At 35.6% G+C, this 16,007-nt stretch overlaps 1 protein-coding gene across 5 annotated transcripts in view; it reads left to right on the forward strand.

Moving 5' to 3' along the window:
• Positions 1-15,393, forward strand: part of RBM26 (RNA binding motif protein 26) — a 57,372-nt gene extending 41,979 nt beyond the window's left edge. For all 5 annotated transcript variants that reach the window (XM_030036310.2, XM_030036314.2, XM_030036312.2 and 2 more), the window contains 5 exons: positions 3,155-3,259; positions 5,804-6,013; positions 8,445-8,531; positions 12,516-12,629; positions 14,075-15,393. In XM_030036310.2, the coding sequence (XP_029892170.1) occupies positions 3,155-3,259; positions 5,804-6,013; positions 8,445-8,531; positions 12,516-12,629; positions 14,075-14,164 (606 nt within the window). In that variant the 3' untranslated portion in view covers positions 14,165-15,393. The remainder of the gene's footprint in view (positions 1-3,154; positions 3,260-5,803; positions 6,014-8,444; positions 8,532-12,515; positions 12,630-14,074) is intronic.
• The last annotated feature ends 614 nt before the right edge of the window (positions 15,394-16,007 follow it).

Consider the following 16,007-nt stretch of genomic DNA (forward strand, 5'->3'; position numbering starts at 1 on the left):
CTGGACATGACGTCACATGGTATGGAATACCCCTCTGGCCAGTTGGGGTCAGCTGTCCTGGCTGTGTCCCCTCCAGCCTTCTTTCTGGCTGGGCATGAGAAGCTGAAAAATCCTTGACTTTAGACTAAACACTACTTAGCAACAACTGAAAACATCAGTGTGTTATCAACATTCTCCTCATACCAAACTCAAAAACATAGCACTGTACCAGCTCCTAGGAAGACAATTAACTCTATCCCAGCTGAAACCAGGACAGACGTGCAGATGCCTTTCTTCTTGTTTCTCACCCCGCTTGCCAGATTCAACTCTAGGTGGGCTTTGGTTTTCCAAACCAGTGCCTGCACGCTCAGACAGTCTCTCTATGTTCCTTCTGTGATCTAACCCTGCTCTCACCTCCTGTACACCTTGGTTTTGGATTTAAGTTTTGTTAGGATCTCCTTGTTCATCCAGGCAGGCATCCTGCCACCTGTCCTTTATTTCCTGCATGCTCTGGAACTTGGAGGATGTGATTCTTGAAAATCATCCTGCCTTTACAGCAGATACCCAGGCCCAGGGTCTTTAAACAGGAGGCTTCTTCCAATTGTCTGAAGAAGGTCTCATCTACTTCTTTTACCTGATCAGGCAGTGTGTAGTACACACCCGCTGCTGCAACATTGCACACATAGGTCTGCTGTCTTAATCCTGACTCAAACTTTTTGACTGGCTCATCGTCTGTCCCCAAGCAGAGCTCTGTGCATTCATACTGTGCTCTCACATAAAGGGCAACTCCTGCTCCTTCCCATCCTGGCTTGTCCTTCCTTAAGAGGCTGTATCCTTCCACTGCACCGCTCCAGTCGTGTGAGTCTTCCTGCAATGTTTCTGTAGTCCCAGTGAGATTGTAGTGCTGTAACTGCACACAGACATCTAATTCCTCCTCTTTGTTTCACATGGTGTGTGTATTAGTGTACAGGCTCTTCAGAGAGGTACTGATTGCCCAGAAAAGAAATGAGATCTTCCCCTGTGATACTGTTCTGTAGGTGCTCCCTCATTTATGTGGATTGGTATGTGTATGCTTGAAGTGGTCCCCCTTCAACCCTGTTTTGTTGATCTTGAGATCCCCTCTGCCCACATCACCCTTTGCTTGGCAACCTGGTCCACCACTTCCTCGTGTGACTGTTGGTTTTGCTTAGTAAAGTGAGGCAATATGGTAATTTGAACTACAATTTTAATGAAGTTCTTGTGCTGGTTTTCCATTTCCTTTGTAATGTGAAAGTGAAGAAACATTTTGAGCAAACCCATTTCATAATGGGCAAAATATCCCAACTGTAGAAAAGTTGATTTTATTGATAGCTTTCCTCTCTGGGCGATTGTGCATTATCTCTGAGGATTGTTTTGTTAACATTTGAAAGAGAGAAAACAGTCAGTCCCATCTGACCTTTGTGGAAGTGAGGAATTAACAGAGCCTTCAGTTAAAATTTACAACTTTGACAATTTTCTGAAAGACTTTGCTCTAGGTTCTCTTGCATTTTCTTAGTGTTTAAAACCTGGGCAGCTCTGAAGAGCGTGCAAACGAAGATGAGGCCCATGTGACTGTGCCATTATCTTTACCTATTTTTGTCTTGTTCCAGTTCATGCAGATTACAAAATACTCTTCCCCCCTGAGTGTAGAAACCTTTGCTGCCTCTTGGTGTATCTTGAAGGAGGTGTTTTCTTCCTGAGACCTGGCACAGCTTTATAAGAGAAGTCTTCATTAAGAGCACTAGAAATAAACCTCAAAAGTCTTTACGACACCAGTGTCACTGGCTGCTTTGTGAGTTCTAACTGCTGGTCATTATTAAACTTCAGAAGTGTTTGTTTTGCCATGTCATTGATGTGTTGCAACACAGTGGGATTTGAGGGAAACACTGTTTCCAATTTTGAAAACTTTGAAAACCATTATACAGGAGATAATGGATTTTTTCTGTGATTGCTGTAGATGATCAGAAAATGGGGCTGAAAGGGGTTCAGGTTGAAGTTGCCAGTTGAATAATCCAGCTTTTTTTCTTTTAAAGCTTCCAGGAAAAAACAAACAAAAAAACCCCTTTATCATTCAGTGGTAATACTTGGTTTCCAACTGTCACAACTGCGAAACCTTCATCTCTTGACAACCAGCCTTTGAATACATTACATGCTGTGGTTTTGGATCAGTGGGTGTAAATGTGAAACTGTTTCACAATCATCTATAATTTTATCCTTCATTTGTGATATCACCGGAACATTTGGCTGCTGCTTTTTCCATTTAAAAAAAAAAAAAAAAAAGAAAGCTTTCAGTTTGGAACAGAACTTCAAATAAAATTTTCATGGGTTGCATAAAGCCCTTTCCTGCACCTGTACCAGCACCTGCACCTCAGTGGTTGCAGTGAACAGGTCTAAATTTGGGTTCAGAGACACCTTTCAGTTTCATATATATTTTTGAACTTTCTCATATATACTTTTTTAAGGTATTGTGTGCTGGAAGGCAACTCTGGGTGCATCAGAGACCAACCTTTTGTTAGCAGAGGTCTTGTTACTGTGTTTTTTCTACTGTGGTCTGAACAGAACTACCATTTGTGCTTTTTGCATTATGGAATTGTGATAAACTTAGATGCTTTTTCTCAATACTGATAATGGATTTTATATTCATTCATAATTGTACTGCTTTTTTTGTGTGGAATCCCTTTTTATCTCATCATCACTACTATATAATTCTTATATTTTCTATTTTGTGTATCTCTAGTTTAGAAAAAATTCTCTTGGCTTTGGCTTTGTGTGGTAGTCTAAAAGGTTCGACATCAGCAAGCTCAGAAACATACTACTACACGTTGAAGAAGGTAGCCAAGAAGGCTACCTAAGCTTGTGCTTAGTTTGTTTTTGAAGATGGAAACCTAAGGTAGTAAGCAGTATACCTGCAAAGTTAGAGCTGTGATTTGAATTATTTTCCTTAATGTTTCTAGGAATCTGTTTTCCAGATAGGTAAGTCTGCCACAGCACCTTTTACCTGGAGGCCAACGCTGGCCAATCTTTAATTCGCTGTGTATTTCTGAAATAGCCTTCTGATAGGAACATAGCAATGGATTCTTGGGTTTTATCAGAAAATTGTTTCCTCAGTACAGAATGTGAACTGTGGAACTAATAATTTACCATAACAATTTCTTAGATGCAGAAAGAGTTACTAGATACTGAACTGGATTTATACAAGAAGATGCAAGCTGGGGAGGAAGTTACTGAATTAAGACGAAAATATACAGAGCTACAGCTGGAAGTATGTTTCTCTCTTCTTTTGTAGCAATTAACTTTTAATCAAATATTTTCATATATGTTTATTAGCTTGGATATTGTATCATAAATGTATTTTTCCAGAGTGCAATGTTAAGTTGCATGTAAATGGAGGCATTTAGCAATAATATTTTAAAAAATCAGTTTCTGAATTCCACTGAGGTAGAGAAATAGTATTGTCTTTAATTTTGATTGGTAATTTATTTAATTTCTGTAACTATTTAGATGATGTGATTTCTTATAGATCTGTGGTAGTAATGCTTCCTTTAGAACATGGAGTGGTTTTAAATTGTTGCCTGTAGGTGGTGGTGTATTTGATACTGAAGAGTTAAAAAACACTGCTTGATCTTTTATTCTTAAATGTTAGCATTCTCTTAATGAGATTAACCAAAAGGCTGAGGTGCCAGAAGTAATATTATTACAGCATTGGTTTCAAGAGGAGGACTTATCAAAAACAAATACAATGTTTCAAGAAGTGTTCAATGTATAGAAACACGCTTTTTCTTAAAGTACTTGCTTTTTAAAAAATTGAGAAGGCTGTGCAAGATTCTTCGTATCTGTGTCTTATTTTGAGAAATTCTGAATGCTGTGGGTGTTATTCTGTTATATTGCACTGTCTTGCCTATATGATTGTGTAATATGTACTTAATTGCATGATAATCTTATCTCTTTTTACTGTTAAGCAGGCTGCTGTGTCGCTTAAATCCCTCTTGTCTTAATGAAGTTTGGTCATGTCTTATGTATAACTACATATGAACACAGTGCACATACGTATGGCTAAGTTGCATTAAAATCTTACTTTAAAACTAAGTTGTTACGCAGCTTTGGTAATTGTGAAAATAGGTTTGTTAATAAGCCAAGCCAATTTAATAGAGATGACATAAAAGCTTATGTTAACGATATATATTTTGATGGTGAATAATAATTCATTAGTGTACTAAAAACTTATTTATAACTCGTACATTTTAGAAAATATGTGAACTGAATGATATTTAAAATAGCAGTAGAAAAGCAGGTTCTCATTCAAGATAAAGTTACACAGCAGTTGAGTGTGCTAATCCTATTCCATCTCTCACTGAGTCTGTATTTTGAGTTGGAAAAGACAATTGTAGCTCTTTCAGGAAAATAATTTTTGCTAGTAAAATGAATATTCTGAAGCTTTTCGAAAATACCAGTCAAAGTAGATGGAGAAAAACAGGGTTATTAGTAAAGCACACCAGTATGATTCAAGGAACAGCATGAAGTGTATCCCTTGTATAATTTACAAGAGGGATATATGGGGGGGGTTGCCTTGATGTTTGTTTGATTCTTCAGTATTCTTTCAAATTCTTTAGAAAAACTTTTATTCACACATTGTCTTTGTGACTTTAACTCCCACAATATTAATGTGTTGCTTCTGTGGCTCATAATCTGCTGTTCTGTTCCAGGTGGCCCTGATTTTACTGTGAGAAAACCCAAACAGTATACAGCTTGATTGTTGAGTCAGCATTATCTTTAACTTTCTGGATTATAATCATTTAACCACTTTAAAATGTTTAAAAAAAAACCAACCCCAAAACCTGCAGGATTCTATTTACAAAAAATAAAAAGTGAACGATATACTATTGTAAAATTACATGAATAATTTCATGAATAAAGCCTTAACAGATTGATCTCCTCATAGGTGATATCACTGGCATGCATTAAAGTAGTGCTATCAGTGCTTGAGTTGTAAACACTGTAGGATATGTTAAAAACATTGTTATAATGATTTCATTTAACATTTGATTCCTACATCAGATCCATTTGGGTTTGAAAAGATTTTTTTTTCTTGTTATAAATGTTAAAATTAAATCCTTGAAAGTGCTTTTTTGAAACTTAAAATAACTTTTTGCAAATTATTTTTTAAATGGCTGTCGGAGATACTGTCATCGGCCTTTTGACTTTTCTTGGAGAGTGCATGCCAGTTCTTTAGAAGGGATACACAGGTATTGTGGGAATGGAAATTAGTGAGTATGTAGAGCCAAATTTTTAGGGATTACTTCGTCATTGGAGGTGCTCATTAGAGCCTCTGTTTCATACCTCACAATTCTGTGGCCAAAAGCTATTATGCTGCATTAGTTCTGGTCAGAATAAAAGTCCTGGCTGGACCTTCAGAGACAAATTAAGAGACAAAGATAAAGAGACAAATTAAGTAGGTAGTTACCACATCAAGAAAATTTGTTAATGAAATTTCAAACATTGTACTGCAGTTCCTTTCTCCTGTGAGGAATTATCCTCACAGATAAGGACTCTTTTGATATCTGTTTTTAATACCTGTTTTTTTTCCTATTTCCATCCTATTTTTGATCTGTTAATAATTAACAGTATTAGCTTTTTAACGTTATTAACGTGTTGACCTTTTGTTATTTTAAGACCTGTAAGCTGCTCTTTCTGAGGTTTGTTTGGGGATGTGTTTTTAGGAAACGTCAGAATATGTGTTTGTTAATTTTGTCTAAATACTTAGATTATGAATTTTAATACATGAATATGTTATGTATAAACATCTTAGGCTGCCAAACGAGGGATTCTTTCTTCAGTTCGTGGTAGAGGGGTTCATGCAAGAGGTCGGGGTGCATCACGTAGCAGAGGTAGAGGAATACGAGGCCGGGGTAGAGGCAGAGGAGTTCCTGTGCATGCAGTTGTGGATCATCGGCCTAGGGCATTAGAAATCTCTGCATTTACAGAAAGTGATAGAGAAGATCTTCTTCCTCATTTTGCGGTATGTGGCAATTTCACTTTTTCTGTTCTTTGGGTGACATTCTTCTATTGAATTACTTGTTTTCTCTTGATTCAATTCATGTGGAAATATTATTTAGGAGTGACTCTTTAACATGATATACCTGTTCATGGAAAAAGAAGATGCATCAGAAAAAGGTGAAACAAAGAGAAATTACACTATTGATTCAACTAATTATAACTGTAACTGCATACCATTTATAAGGGTTGTTTTTTTTTCTTAAAAAGAAAGGAAATTGAGAATATCAAGTAAGGACTTAAAATATTTATTTGTTCAGGGTATATGTAAACTTGTTATGAATTTTTAGGTATAGAAAGATAAAATAATTGAAGGGATGGTGAGAACAAAGACTGATTCAGTGCCGAAACTTTCAATACCTGAAGTCTGTTTATCTTTATTGAAGTATCTTAACAAGTGCTTAATGAAAATTTTCACGGAAAATTTTCAGTGCTTTTGCCTAACTTCCTGAATTTTAAGAATCAAGATGAGAATTGTGCAACTATATGCAGATCTTGGCAGGGCAGCCAAAGGTTTCTGTCTGTTCATGTCTGTAAGCTTAAGAAGTCAGGGCTTTTTCTACTTTTTTTTTCGGGTTTTAGTCTAAAAAATGATAAATTGATGTATATAATTTTTAGCAAATTTTTATTTGCAAATATAATGAAGTGAGAGATCAACATAAATTTATAAAAACCCTTGTCCTCCTTAAAAAAAATGTTATAATAAAAGGAATTTTGTTTATTTTATGGGAGGAATGTTAAGAATATCTGGTGGCATAAATTGTGTGAATCTTATCTGTGCTTCCCCCCCCCCCCCCCCCCCAGTTTGTTTTTTTTTGTTTGTTTTTGGGTTTGTTTTTTTTTTTTTCAATATTTAATTGCAGTTGTCCTCTCTGAAGGTAGAAGTCCAAGAGCCAGTAAGTCCAGTAAATTCTACTCCAGTCAGTGTACTTAATATTTCCTGTCTGGCAGCCATGCAAACAGCTTTTCAAAGGACAAAAGTCAACAAGGACCTGTGTCTCCCTTAAAAAAAACCAAAAAACAAAAAACAAAAACCCCAACCCCCAAAAAACAACAACAAAACCCCCACGAACCAAAAAACCAAAACCGCAACAAAAAACCCACTACTATTATACTGGGGGTTTTAAGGTGTCATGTTACCAGGAGCTCTCTCTATATATACATGTACATAAATGTATGTGTTACCCTTAAATAAATGCTCCACATCAGACCTATATGGGGGAACAAAAAGAGAACCATCATAGCCATAAGGGGAACAAAATTACTTTCTATAGAGATGTATGATGGACTGAACATTTGAGCAATGGCTTTATACATTTTTGGTGTAGAACCAAGAAAACATAACTTTAAGATGCAGCAATACAATCCACTTGGTCAAGCATAGGCTGTTTCTGAGTCTAGTATCAATGATGAATATAAGAAGAAACTTACTTGTAATCTACAGTATCATATTCTGATTTAGTCTGCCTTATGAATATCGCTAAAGTAAATTTTGCTGGTCATTTCGTATTTTTCATTTCATTATGTACTTCTCTTACTGACTGCAAAGAATATAAAAATGAAGACAGAGACTCTGCCACTGTTAAAAGCTTGCTGTGTGATGTCGGGTTATGGTCATAAATTTGCTCAGAACCTAGCGTTTTCTTATACTTTGGTTTTATTGTAGAGAGTATTAAACTTACTATCTTTAACAAAAATATTAACAAAAAAACCTTAGTAGTGTCAACAAATACAAGTCTATTCACAGTGTTAGTAGTACAACACTGAGAAAAAACGTTAATTACTTCATTTTACAGGTTGTGCATTCGTTGTTTTAAACTTGCTCCAAATTCCATGGAAGTGCACTGAGCTGTGTTTCTGTTTCTGTGATATGGTATCACAACTCTCTGTACATCAGCAGTGCACTCCACCTATGCAGCTTACAGTGATGTGGCATTAAAGGTAGCAATACCATAGTGTCCATTACAGGAATAGATGGGTCAGGTTCCTTAAGATGCTGAAATCAAGTTAAGTTTTGAAACTTCTTCTACAGTCCCTGTGTCTAATAAATCTTTTTGTGGAAGAGTTTCATAGTAGACTAATGGAATCATCCCAAGATTCCTTCTTTCTGATCAGGAGAGAAGTATTGAAGCAGAACAACCTCTTTTTCTGTCATAATTTTACTTCATACCTGTATGTTTACAATCAGGAAATCCAGAGACTACAGCACTTGTGTTTTAGAAATGCAAGTAAAAGTAACTGTATTCCTTACAAAGACAAATACTCTGATTGTCATTAAAGCTGTGAAAGGTACACTATTCTAATTTTATACGATTTTTGAGGGCATTTGATTTAGGACAGCATTTTTTAGAGGTGGAGATCTATTTCACTAAGCTTTTTTTTTTATTTATTAAAAGCAATATGGTGAAATTGAAGATTGCCAGATAGATGACTCTTCTCTCCATGCGGTGATTACCTTTAAAACAAGAGCAGAAGCTGAAGCTGTGAGTATAACCTTCGTTGAAAATACTCTGCAACATTCAACTACTTTCTAGTTACATAATACTTCTATATTTGATTAAATGGAATACTGCTAATTATTTTAAAACATTTTACAAGAAGTCTGACACAAAAGTTTAATTCTGTGTTAAACAAATCTGTCAGAACAGTGTATTACTGACATACTTAGGAAATGAGGATGTCTATAGCACACTCAAGTACAGGATGTAAGAGAGAAATTAAGATAAACACTTGGGAATTGATAGCTGGATGTCTTGGTTTATCTTTATTTAATTGCCTTGTTTTTTTCTCACCTGAAGACTTGGTACCTTCACAGTCTTCCTGAAATTTCACTGACATCCTGCAGAGTAAGCCTATATATTTTGTTTGGGATCAGTTTGATTTACCTTTGCCTGAAGACCTGTAATAGTGTAAATGTGACTTGAAGTGATGGGACTCAAACCCCCCCCCCCCCCCCCGTATTTTTTAGAAATTTCAGAAATTACAGAAGTATAGAATTATAGAAGTAACTTTTAGAGACTAAAATCCAGAGTTGATGTATGTTGTAATTTGGCATGCTTACATGTGGATCATTAGGACTTTATACGTTTGGCTCAGTGGGCCTCTGTGGTGTAGGCAGTATGTGAACCTGCGCAAAATAATGAACATAGTTGTTCAGCAAATGGTTTTGTTTTCTTTAAAATCCTTGTGTCACTGTTGGGAAGGAGTATCCTGATGTCGTGGTTTAACCCCAGCTGGCAACTTAGCACCACGTGGCCGCTCACTCGCCTCCCCCGCCAGTGGGATGGGGGAGAGAATCAGAAGGGTAAAAGTGAGAAAACTCATGGGCTGAGATAAAGACAGTTTAACAGGGAAAGCAAAAGCTGCGTGCATAAGCAAAGCAAAACAAGGAATTTATTCACTACTTCCCATCAGCAGGCAGGTGTTCAGCCATCTCCAGGAAAGCAGCGCTCCATCACGTGTAATGGTGACTTGGGGAGACAAGCACCATAACCGCCAATGTCCCCCCTTCCTTCTTCTTCCCCAGCTTTATATGCTGAGCATGACATCATATGGTCCGGAATATCCCTGTGATCAGTGGGGGTCGGCTGTCCCAGCTGTGTCCCCTCCCAACCTCTTCTGCCCCCCAGCCTACTCGCTGGTGGGGTGGGTTGAGAAGCAGAAAAGGCCTCGGCTCTGTGTAAGCCCTGCTCAGCAGTAATGAAGACATCCCTGTGTTATCAACACTGTTTTCAGCACAAATCCAAAACATAGCCCTATACCAGCTACTATGAAGAAAATTAACTCTATCCTAGTCAAAACCAGCATACCTGAAAATAATAGGGACTCGGAAAGAATTGATTCACAGAAAGAATTGATATACAATGATATGGTTGTATAGAAAGATTTCATTTTATGTTTATATTTTGCACAAAGTGTCTGTTTTTGCAGAGTTCATCTTGTGGAGTTTACTTGAACACGGTTTTCATAGCTGGCAAGAATCTTCTCATTTTGTATGTTTTATCTTGAGACACCAGTGACCTGCTTGACAGAAATACTGATATTTACAATGCAAATTATGCAAATGGGGACAATAGTTTTGAGCACTTACAGTATCATTATGGTTGCATATTTTGAGAAACAATTTGAAGCATGTGCCAAATATGTTTTAGAGAAACATAGGAATTTTGTTTGTGAAACTCTTAGATACAGCAATGATTAGAACTAACTGTATGGAGATTGTAATTATTCTGTAAAAAAGGAAGTGCAATTAATGGCACATAGTATGTACTGAGTGATAGGGAAAAACAGTACCGAACAACTGTATAGAAAGAACACTGTTCAACAGTGAACAAAAGTTTTGTGGAGAATAAGAAATACCTGCTCGCAGATAAAAGCTGTCATAATTAGTTTATTCACAAGTGGACTGCATTAAGGTTAGCATTTTAGTTTTGGTGCTTCCTGATTCCTGACATTGGGTACTTCATTTTGCAACTTTACGTTCTTTGATATTGTAGTTTGCATAGGAATATTCTAAGTATCGAGAGGAACTTCTGCTTCCCTGAAAATAAAAATAGGTCACCTAGAACAATAATCTGTTTTTATGGACTGTCCAAATAAAGTCTTTATTTCTTCCATGTGGAGTATGGATCACAACAACGATCTTGACAGTATCTTACTACAGATACTTGTTTATCAGCAAAATATGGTTTTTATTGTTATAACTTGTTTTGCCTAAAAATTGGCATGGAGAATCATTTCGGCCTTAGCTAAATTTCTGTACCCAAAAAGCAAGGAATGGTAGTATTTTGGAACCAAACGTAGAAGCGTAGAGGTAGGAAGCACTTGAAAAAGAAGGTAGTGCAGAGAATGAAGAAAGATGTGGACAGGGGGAGAAGGGAGATATGTTTGGTGAAAAGGTTGAAGTCAACATTATGTACTTTTTTTTTTTTTTTTTTTTTATGATGCGTTTCACTGCATTTGAAAAGCAATATGTTTTTCATCGGTCACTCTGAAATAGAATAGGTGGGGTTTTCAAGCTGTATTCAAGGTGAAGTTTAGAATATGCTCTGGAAAGTGGGGACATTCTAGCTGGCTCAGAATTCATGATTGACGTTTGAGATCCACACTCTAGTTAGCATTAAAACTTTTAATTGTTGAATGACTTTGTGTCTAGCTGCACCTTCATTTTTAAATTAAAATTTTATGAAAACTGTGGCTGATCAAATATAGTAAAATCTGTATTTTCCTTAAGATTTTCTTACATATTAAATATATTTCCACTGGAATTTCTGTGTTTACTACTAAAGCAGACTTTAAGACTGGCAATTGGAGAAGTTGTAGAAGGTAATCATTAAAAACCTCTGTTGAGGCCAATTGTGAAGTAAATGCAGCTAATATTTTACCTTCTTAAATGAAAATAGGCCTAGGCTTTATGACCATATACGTTGTAGCCTGGAAGGAAGAGGAAGATTCCCTATTGTAAAATGTTACATTTTTATGTAGTAGTAATTTCTTCCAAAGATTACAAGTTGTTTCTGGACCTAAATGTCACGTATAAGTACTTTTAAAAATTCTAGTTGTGTGACATTGTGATGAGACCATGGTCAAAAAGCTCCTGAGCTGCATTTTAATAAGCATAGAATCTTTTAAATTTATCATAAATTTATATGTACAGATTTAAAATTTATACCTGGGGACTTTAATATCACACAATTCATGTTCAGATGTCATTGAACATGTAATTGTTTCTACATTTCACATTATGCTGTGCTTTCAGATTGTACTATAAATCTTTTGTGACCATGACAGTTATTTCGGAATGTTGCTAACGCTGATTTATGCTCATTCATGTTACTTTAATTTGAACATACTATTTCCAAAGCAGCCACTTAATGCAGCTGGTACTTAGAAAGGCATCAATATCCCATAAGTTAAAAATTTTTACATTTCAATTACAACAGCTTTACAGGAAGTGGAATGTTTTCCAGTAAGTTAAGTTGTAATTGCAAAGGGGCTTTTTGAGTTGTTTGGTTGGGGTTGTTTTTTTTTTTTTTTTTTTTTTTTTTTTTTTTAATATAGTAAATCATTTGTATTTCTGGGTTGTCTTTCTTCTTCCAGTAAGTTATGCATTAACAATTTTGTGTCCATCTTTGAAAGGAGAAGAACCCATCAAGGTAATACTAAAAACCAGCAAGGTTTTGGTTCAGTATGTTACCCACATCACCAAATGATTTATGGTCTTCCAAGCTTATTTTCTTCTGAATATATTTTGATCCTTTTCCTGAAAGGATGTGTGAATTCCATGTGCAGTAAATGAAGTTGTTTTGTTTTAACCTATTAACAGTAATTCAGTAAGAACATATTATAACTAGAATTTTCATTTGAAAAAGCAGGCTGTTGGTTTATTTCTGGCATTTAAGTATTACTGAAGTTAATTTTTCCCCTGACAAAGAAATATGTAACTAAAACGTTTAAACTTGTTTTAGGCTGCAATTCATGGATCTCGTTTTAAAGGACAAGAGTTAAAGTTGGCGTGGAACAAGCCTGTTGCTAGTATGTCAGCTGTTGAAACAGAAGAAGCTGAACCTGATGAAGAAGAAGTAAGTTTGCTTTTTCTTTTTTTCTTTCATTTTTCTTTTTTAAGATGAAATAGTGTAGCTTTTTCAAAAGAAAGTGGTCTGTTGATTCATAGGTCTATTTTTGAATCTAACTCATGTTTTGTTATCAGAACGTGTATTTATCTGTAAATACATTTCTTGTTTTCTAGGCTGTCATAAGTCCACATACTTTACTTTTCCTTGCAGAAACGTTTCATTTCTTACAGAACAAAAAACTTCATAGGATATATCTAGAAAATGGAAGGGGTCATGTACTGTTGTATTTTAGTCTGCTGGACATCTAGACCAGCAGACCTGGACCAGGGGAAGAGGCTAAGTCCTCAGAAAGCTTCTGTGGTTTAGTCTGGCTTAGAGTATCCAAGCATACATTGACAGACAGGTCAGGTGTCGACAGAGCTGCTTTTTAAAATGCACTTTCTATAGGCAAAAGCAATGAAGGTAGTAGTTTCTCCCTTTGTAAAAGAGCCTAGTGGAAATAGAGAAGGCTTAGTTACAGGCTTTCTTCAGCCTACAGCTTCACATCTCTCCAGAAGGCTCCCTAACTTCACCAGTCAGCCTTCACACCTCCCTGTTGAATTTGGAAATTCTGTAGCAAAAAACTACAGTTACTGGGATGAGAAGAATAAGCAAGGAAGACCATAACTTGTGTCTAACAGCTGGGAGATTTTGCTAGGGAAAGACATCCTTGTCCAGAAATTGCTGTGATAGGTGCAATTGTTAAAAAAGTTCTGAGATGGGATAGTTTATATATACGCCCCTGCCTATATGTAGATAAAAATTAAAACAACTCATTGTTTATCTTTCTTTTTTTAACTTTGCCTCTCTGAAGCCCGTAACTGTTGACCTGAAATGTTCAGGGGTTTGTGAAGTCTATCAAATTACTCTGTTGTTACTGAAACAAATTGAAAATACATTAATATATCTTGTCTAAATTTCTGTAAATACCTGTCTCCCTGCCCTGATCTTTTAAAGCTTTATATTGGTATTAAGCTGTCAAAATCAAAATGTCTCAGATTCAACCTTTTTGATACTCAGGCACAGGTGGATTAAGCTCTTGGATGAAAACAGGCATAGTTACTCTGAATGTGCAAAAACTAACATTAGTTTTCAGTATAGCGTCTTAAGTTTCATGGGAACATTGCAGCTTGGGCGTGAATGTTATGCTGAAGAATCAGAAGAGCTATTTAAGTATGAGGTGCATATGTCCTGGTCATTTTGAAGTCCACTGAAAAGAAAAAAAAAATGTTTCATTTGCCATTTATTAATATAATACATATGCATGCAGTATACTTTTTTGAAAGCATTACTGTTTACCTATTAAAAATAAATTTGTTCTTTATTAAATCACAAGTTTTAGAGATCTGTATTTTGCCTTTTGATCTTTAAAATTTTCTGATGTAACAGAGTATCATGTTTTTCTCTCGAAGTTTCAGGAAGAATCTTTGGTGGATGACTCGCTGCTTCAAGATGATGATGAAGAGGAGGAGGATAACGAATCTCGTTCATGGAGAAGATGATTCAACTGATCAATGGCAATGCTAGAACTGCACCTGTGTTGCATTAGTATTACCTAATGTACTTCTGCATCTTTGTATTAAAAGGGGTTTTGTGATGAAGTTGGATTCAGATATAGACTAAAAAGCAGCTGGTCAGTTATACGTTTTGAGAGATTGATGTTTGAGTTACATTTCAGTAAATGATTGCTAAAGACATCATACTAGGAACATATGCAATGTTTTTATTACATAGTTCTACAGAAAGTTACAGAATTCTTTGGGTTCTTTGTAATTTACCGAATTGGTCAAACACAAATGACCAAAAGTTGTTATAACATAGATAATTTTTGTTCTATTCCAGATACGGAATGAAAATTTGCATTTAAAATCTTTGTGAATGTTTTCAGAAATGGATAGATAACAGTACTAAACCGAAGTCTCTAAAGTTATGTATTCATAATATTGCATAGTAGTATGCTTAGGCTTTACTATGTACTAGCCTTTTGTTGGATTTGTGTACGTATTTTACCTATGGGTTTTAATGATAAAGTGTATGACTGCTTTGCATATAAGTCCTTATGACTTTAAGATGTTAAAAAATAAAGAAATGGAATGGTCTTCAAAAAAAAAAAAAAAAAAAAAAGCAATAACCAAAAAAGCTAAGGCAATGGTCCTTCATAATGAAAAAAAAAAGAAAGAAAGAAAAAAAAAAAGAAAAGAAAAAAGACCATTCCAAATGGCAACCCCCACCCCCATATTCACAAAAGGAGCTCTAATCACTATCACTTAATGCTAAAAGAGTATTGAATATAAAAAAAATCTCAACATAATGATGTTTCATTTACATTAACACACAGGTGTACTCTGTTGCATAAAAGCTTTTGGATGTCTTCTGAATTTTAAACTGATTTAAGTCAAATGGTAAATAGAGTAATATTCCAATAATAAGGTATTTATTCTGTATCCTTGCACTGTGCAACTGTAGAAGAAAATTTGATCCCACAAAGATACATACAGTACTGAAACGTAATTTAGAAAAATACATTAGGAGAAGTGGAATATTTGGTAGGTATTATTCTAAAAAATTTGACTACTCACACTAAAGCATCTTTTTTATTCCTGTGTTTCTATAATTACATTTTTCCATTTCAAAAGTAACACTCAGCAGATACTAAGTTCACACTATAGTGTATATTCACCCTTTAAAAATGTACATACATGAAATGTTAGTATAGTCCACAGAAGTACTTCATTGGCTCTTTCTAATGGGGTGTTCTGTTACGTGAGGTCTGAAGTTTCCCCTCTTCTTAGGAAGGGGAACTGCCTAGTCCTTTACTACAAAGGACCTCTCTCACCAGCAAGACTTGTTTTTATTTCCATTTAGTGGCATTCTGCTGGTCTGTTTTCAAAAGAGAATTCATTCATTAGTTATTAGAGTTGTGGGTTTTACTTTTTGGGGGTTTTGGTTTTGTTGTGTTTTTTTTCCCCCCATCAACTCATTAATGAGTGTGGCATAAAACCACTGTCTCATTTATCAGATAGATGCAGGGGATAGTACTTCAGTTAACAGTATATTTTCTTTAGTCTGTGTTTTTGTCTTTTTGGGGGGGGAGGTGGGGGAGAACTGCTATAAGGCATGTCTCTGCCTTTGTTTTTTTTGTTTGGTTGGTTTTTTTGTTGGTTTTTTTTTTTTTTTTTAAATTCCAAGATAGGAATGGAGGAAAGTAGAAGGTAGTAGTATCCCAGAGAGAAGAGCTCCGGCTGTGGAATTTTTGTTCTGTGCTTTTCAATTATTTGAGGGGTTTTTGAGACCTGGATCCTGTTTTGGGGTTTTTTTGTTGATGGTTGTTTGGGTTTTTTTGTT

Source organism: Aquila chrysaetos, chromosome 14 (genome assembly GCF_900496995.4).
Source record: "Aquila chrysaetos chrysaetos chromosome 14, bAquChr1.4, whole genome shotgun sequence".
Lineage (NCBI taxonomy): Eukaryota > Metazoa > Chordata > Aves > Accipitriformes > Accipitridae > Aquila > Aquila chrysaetos.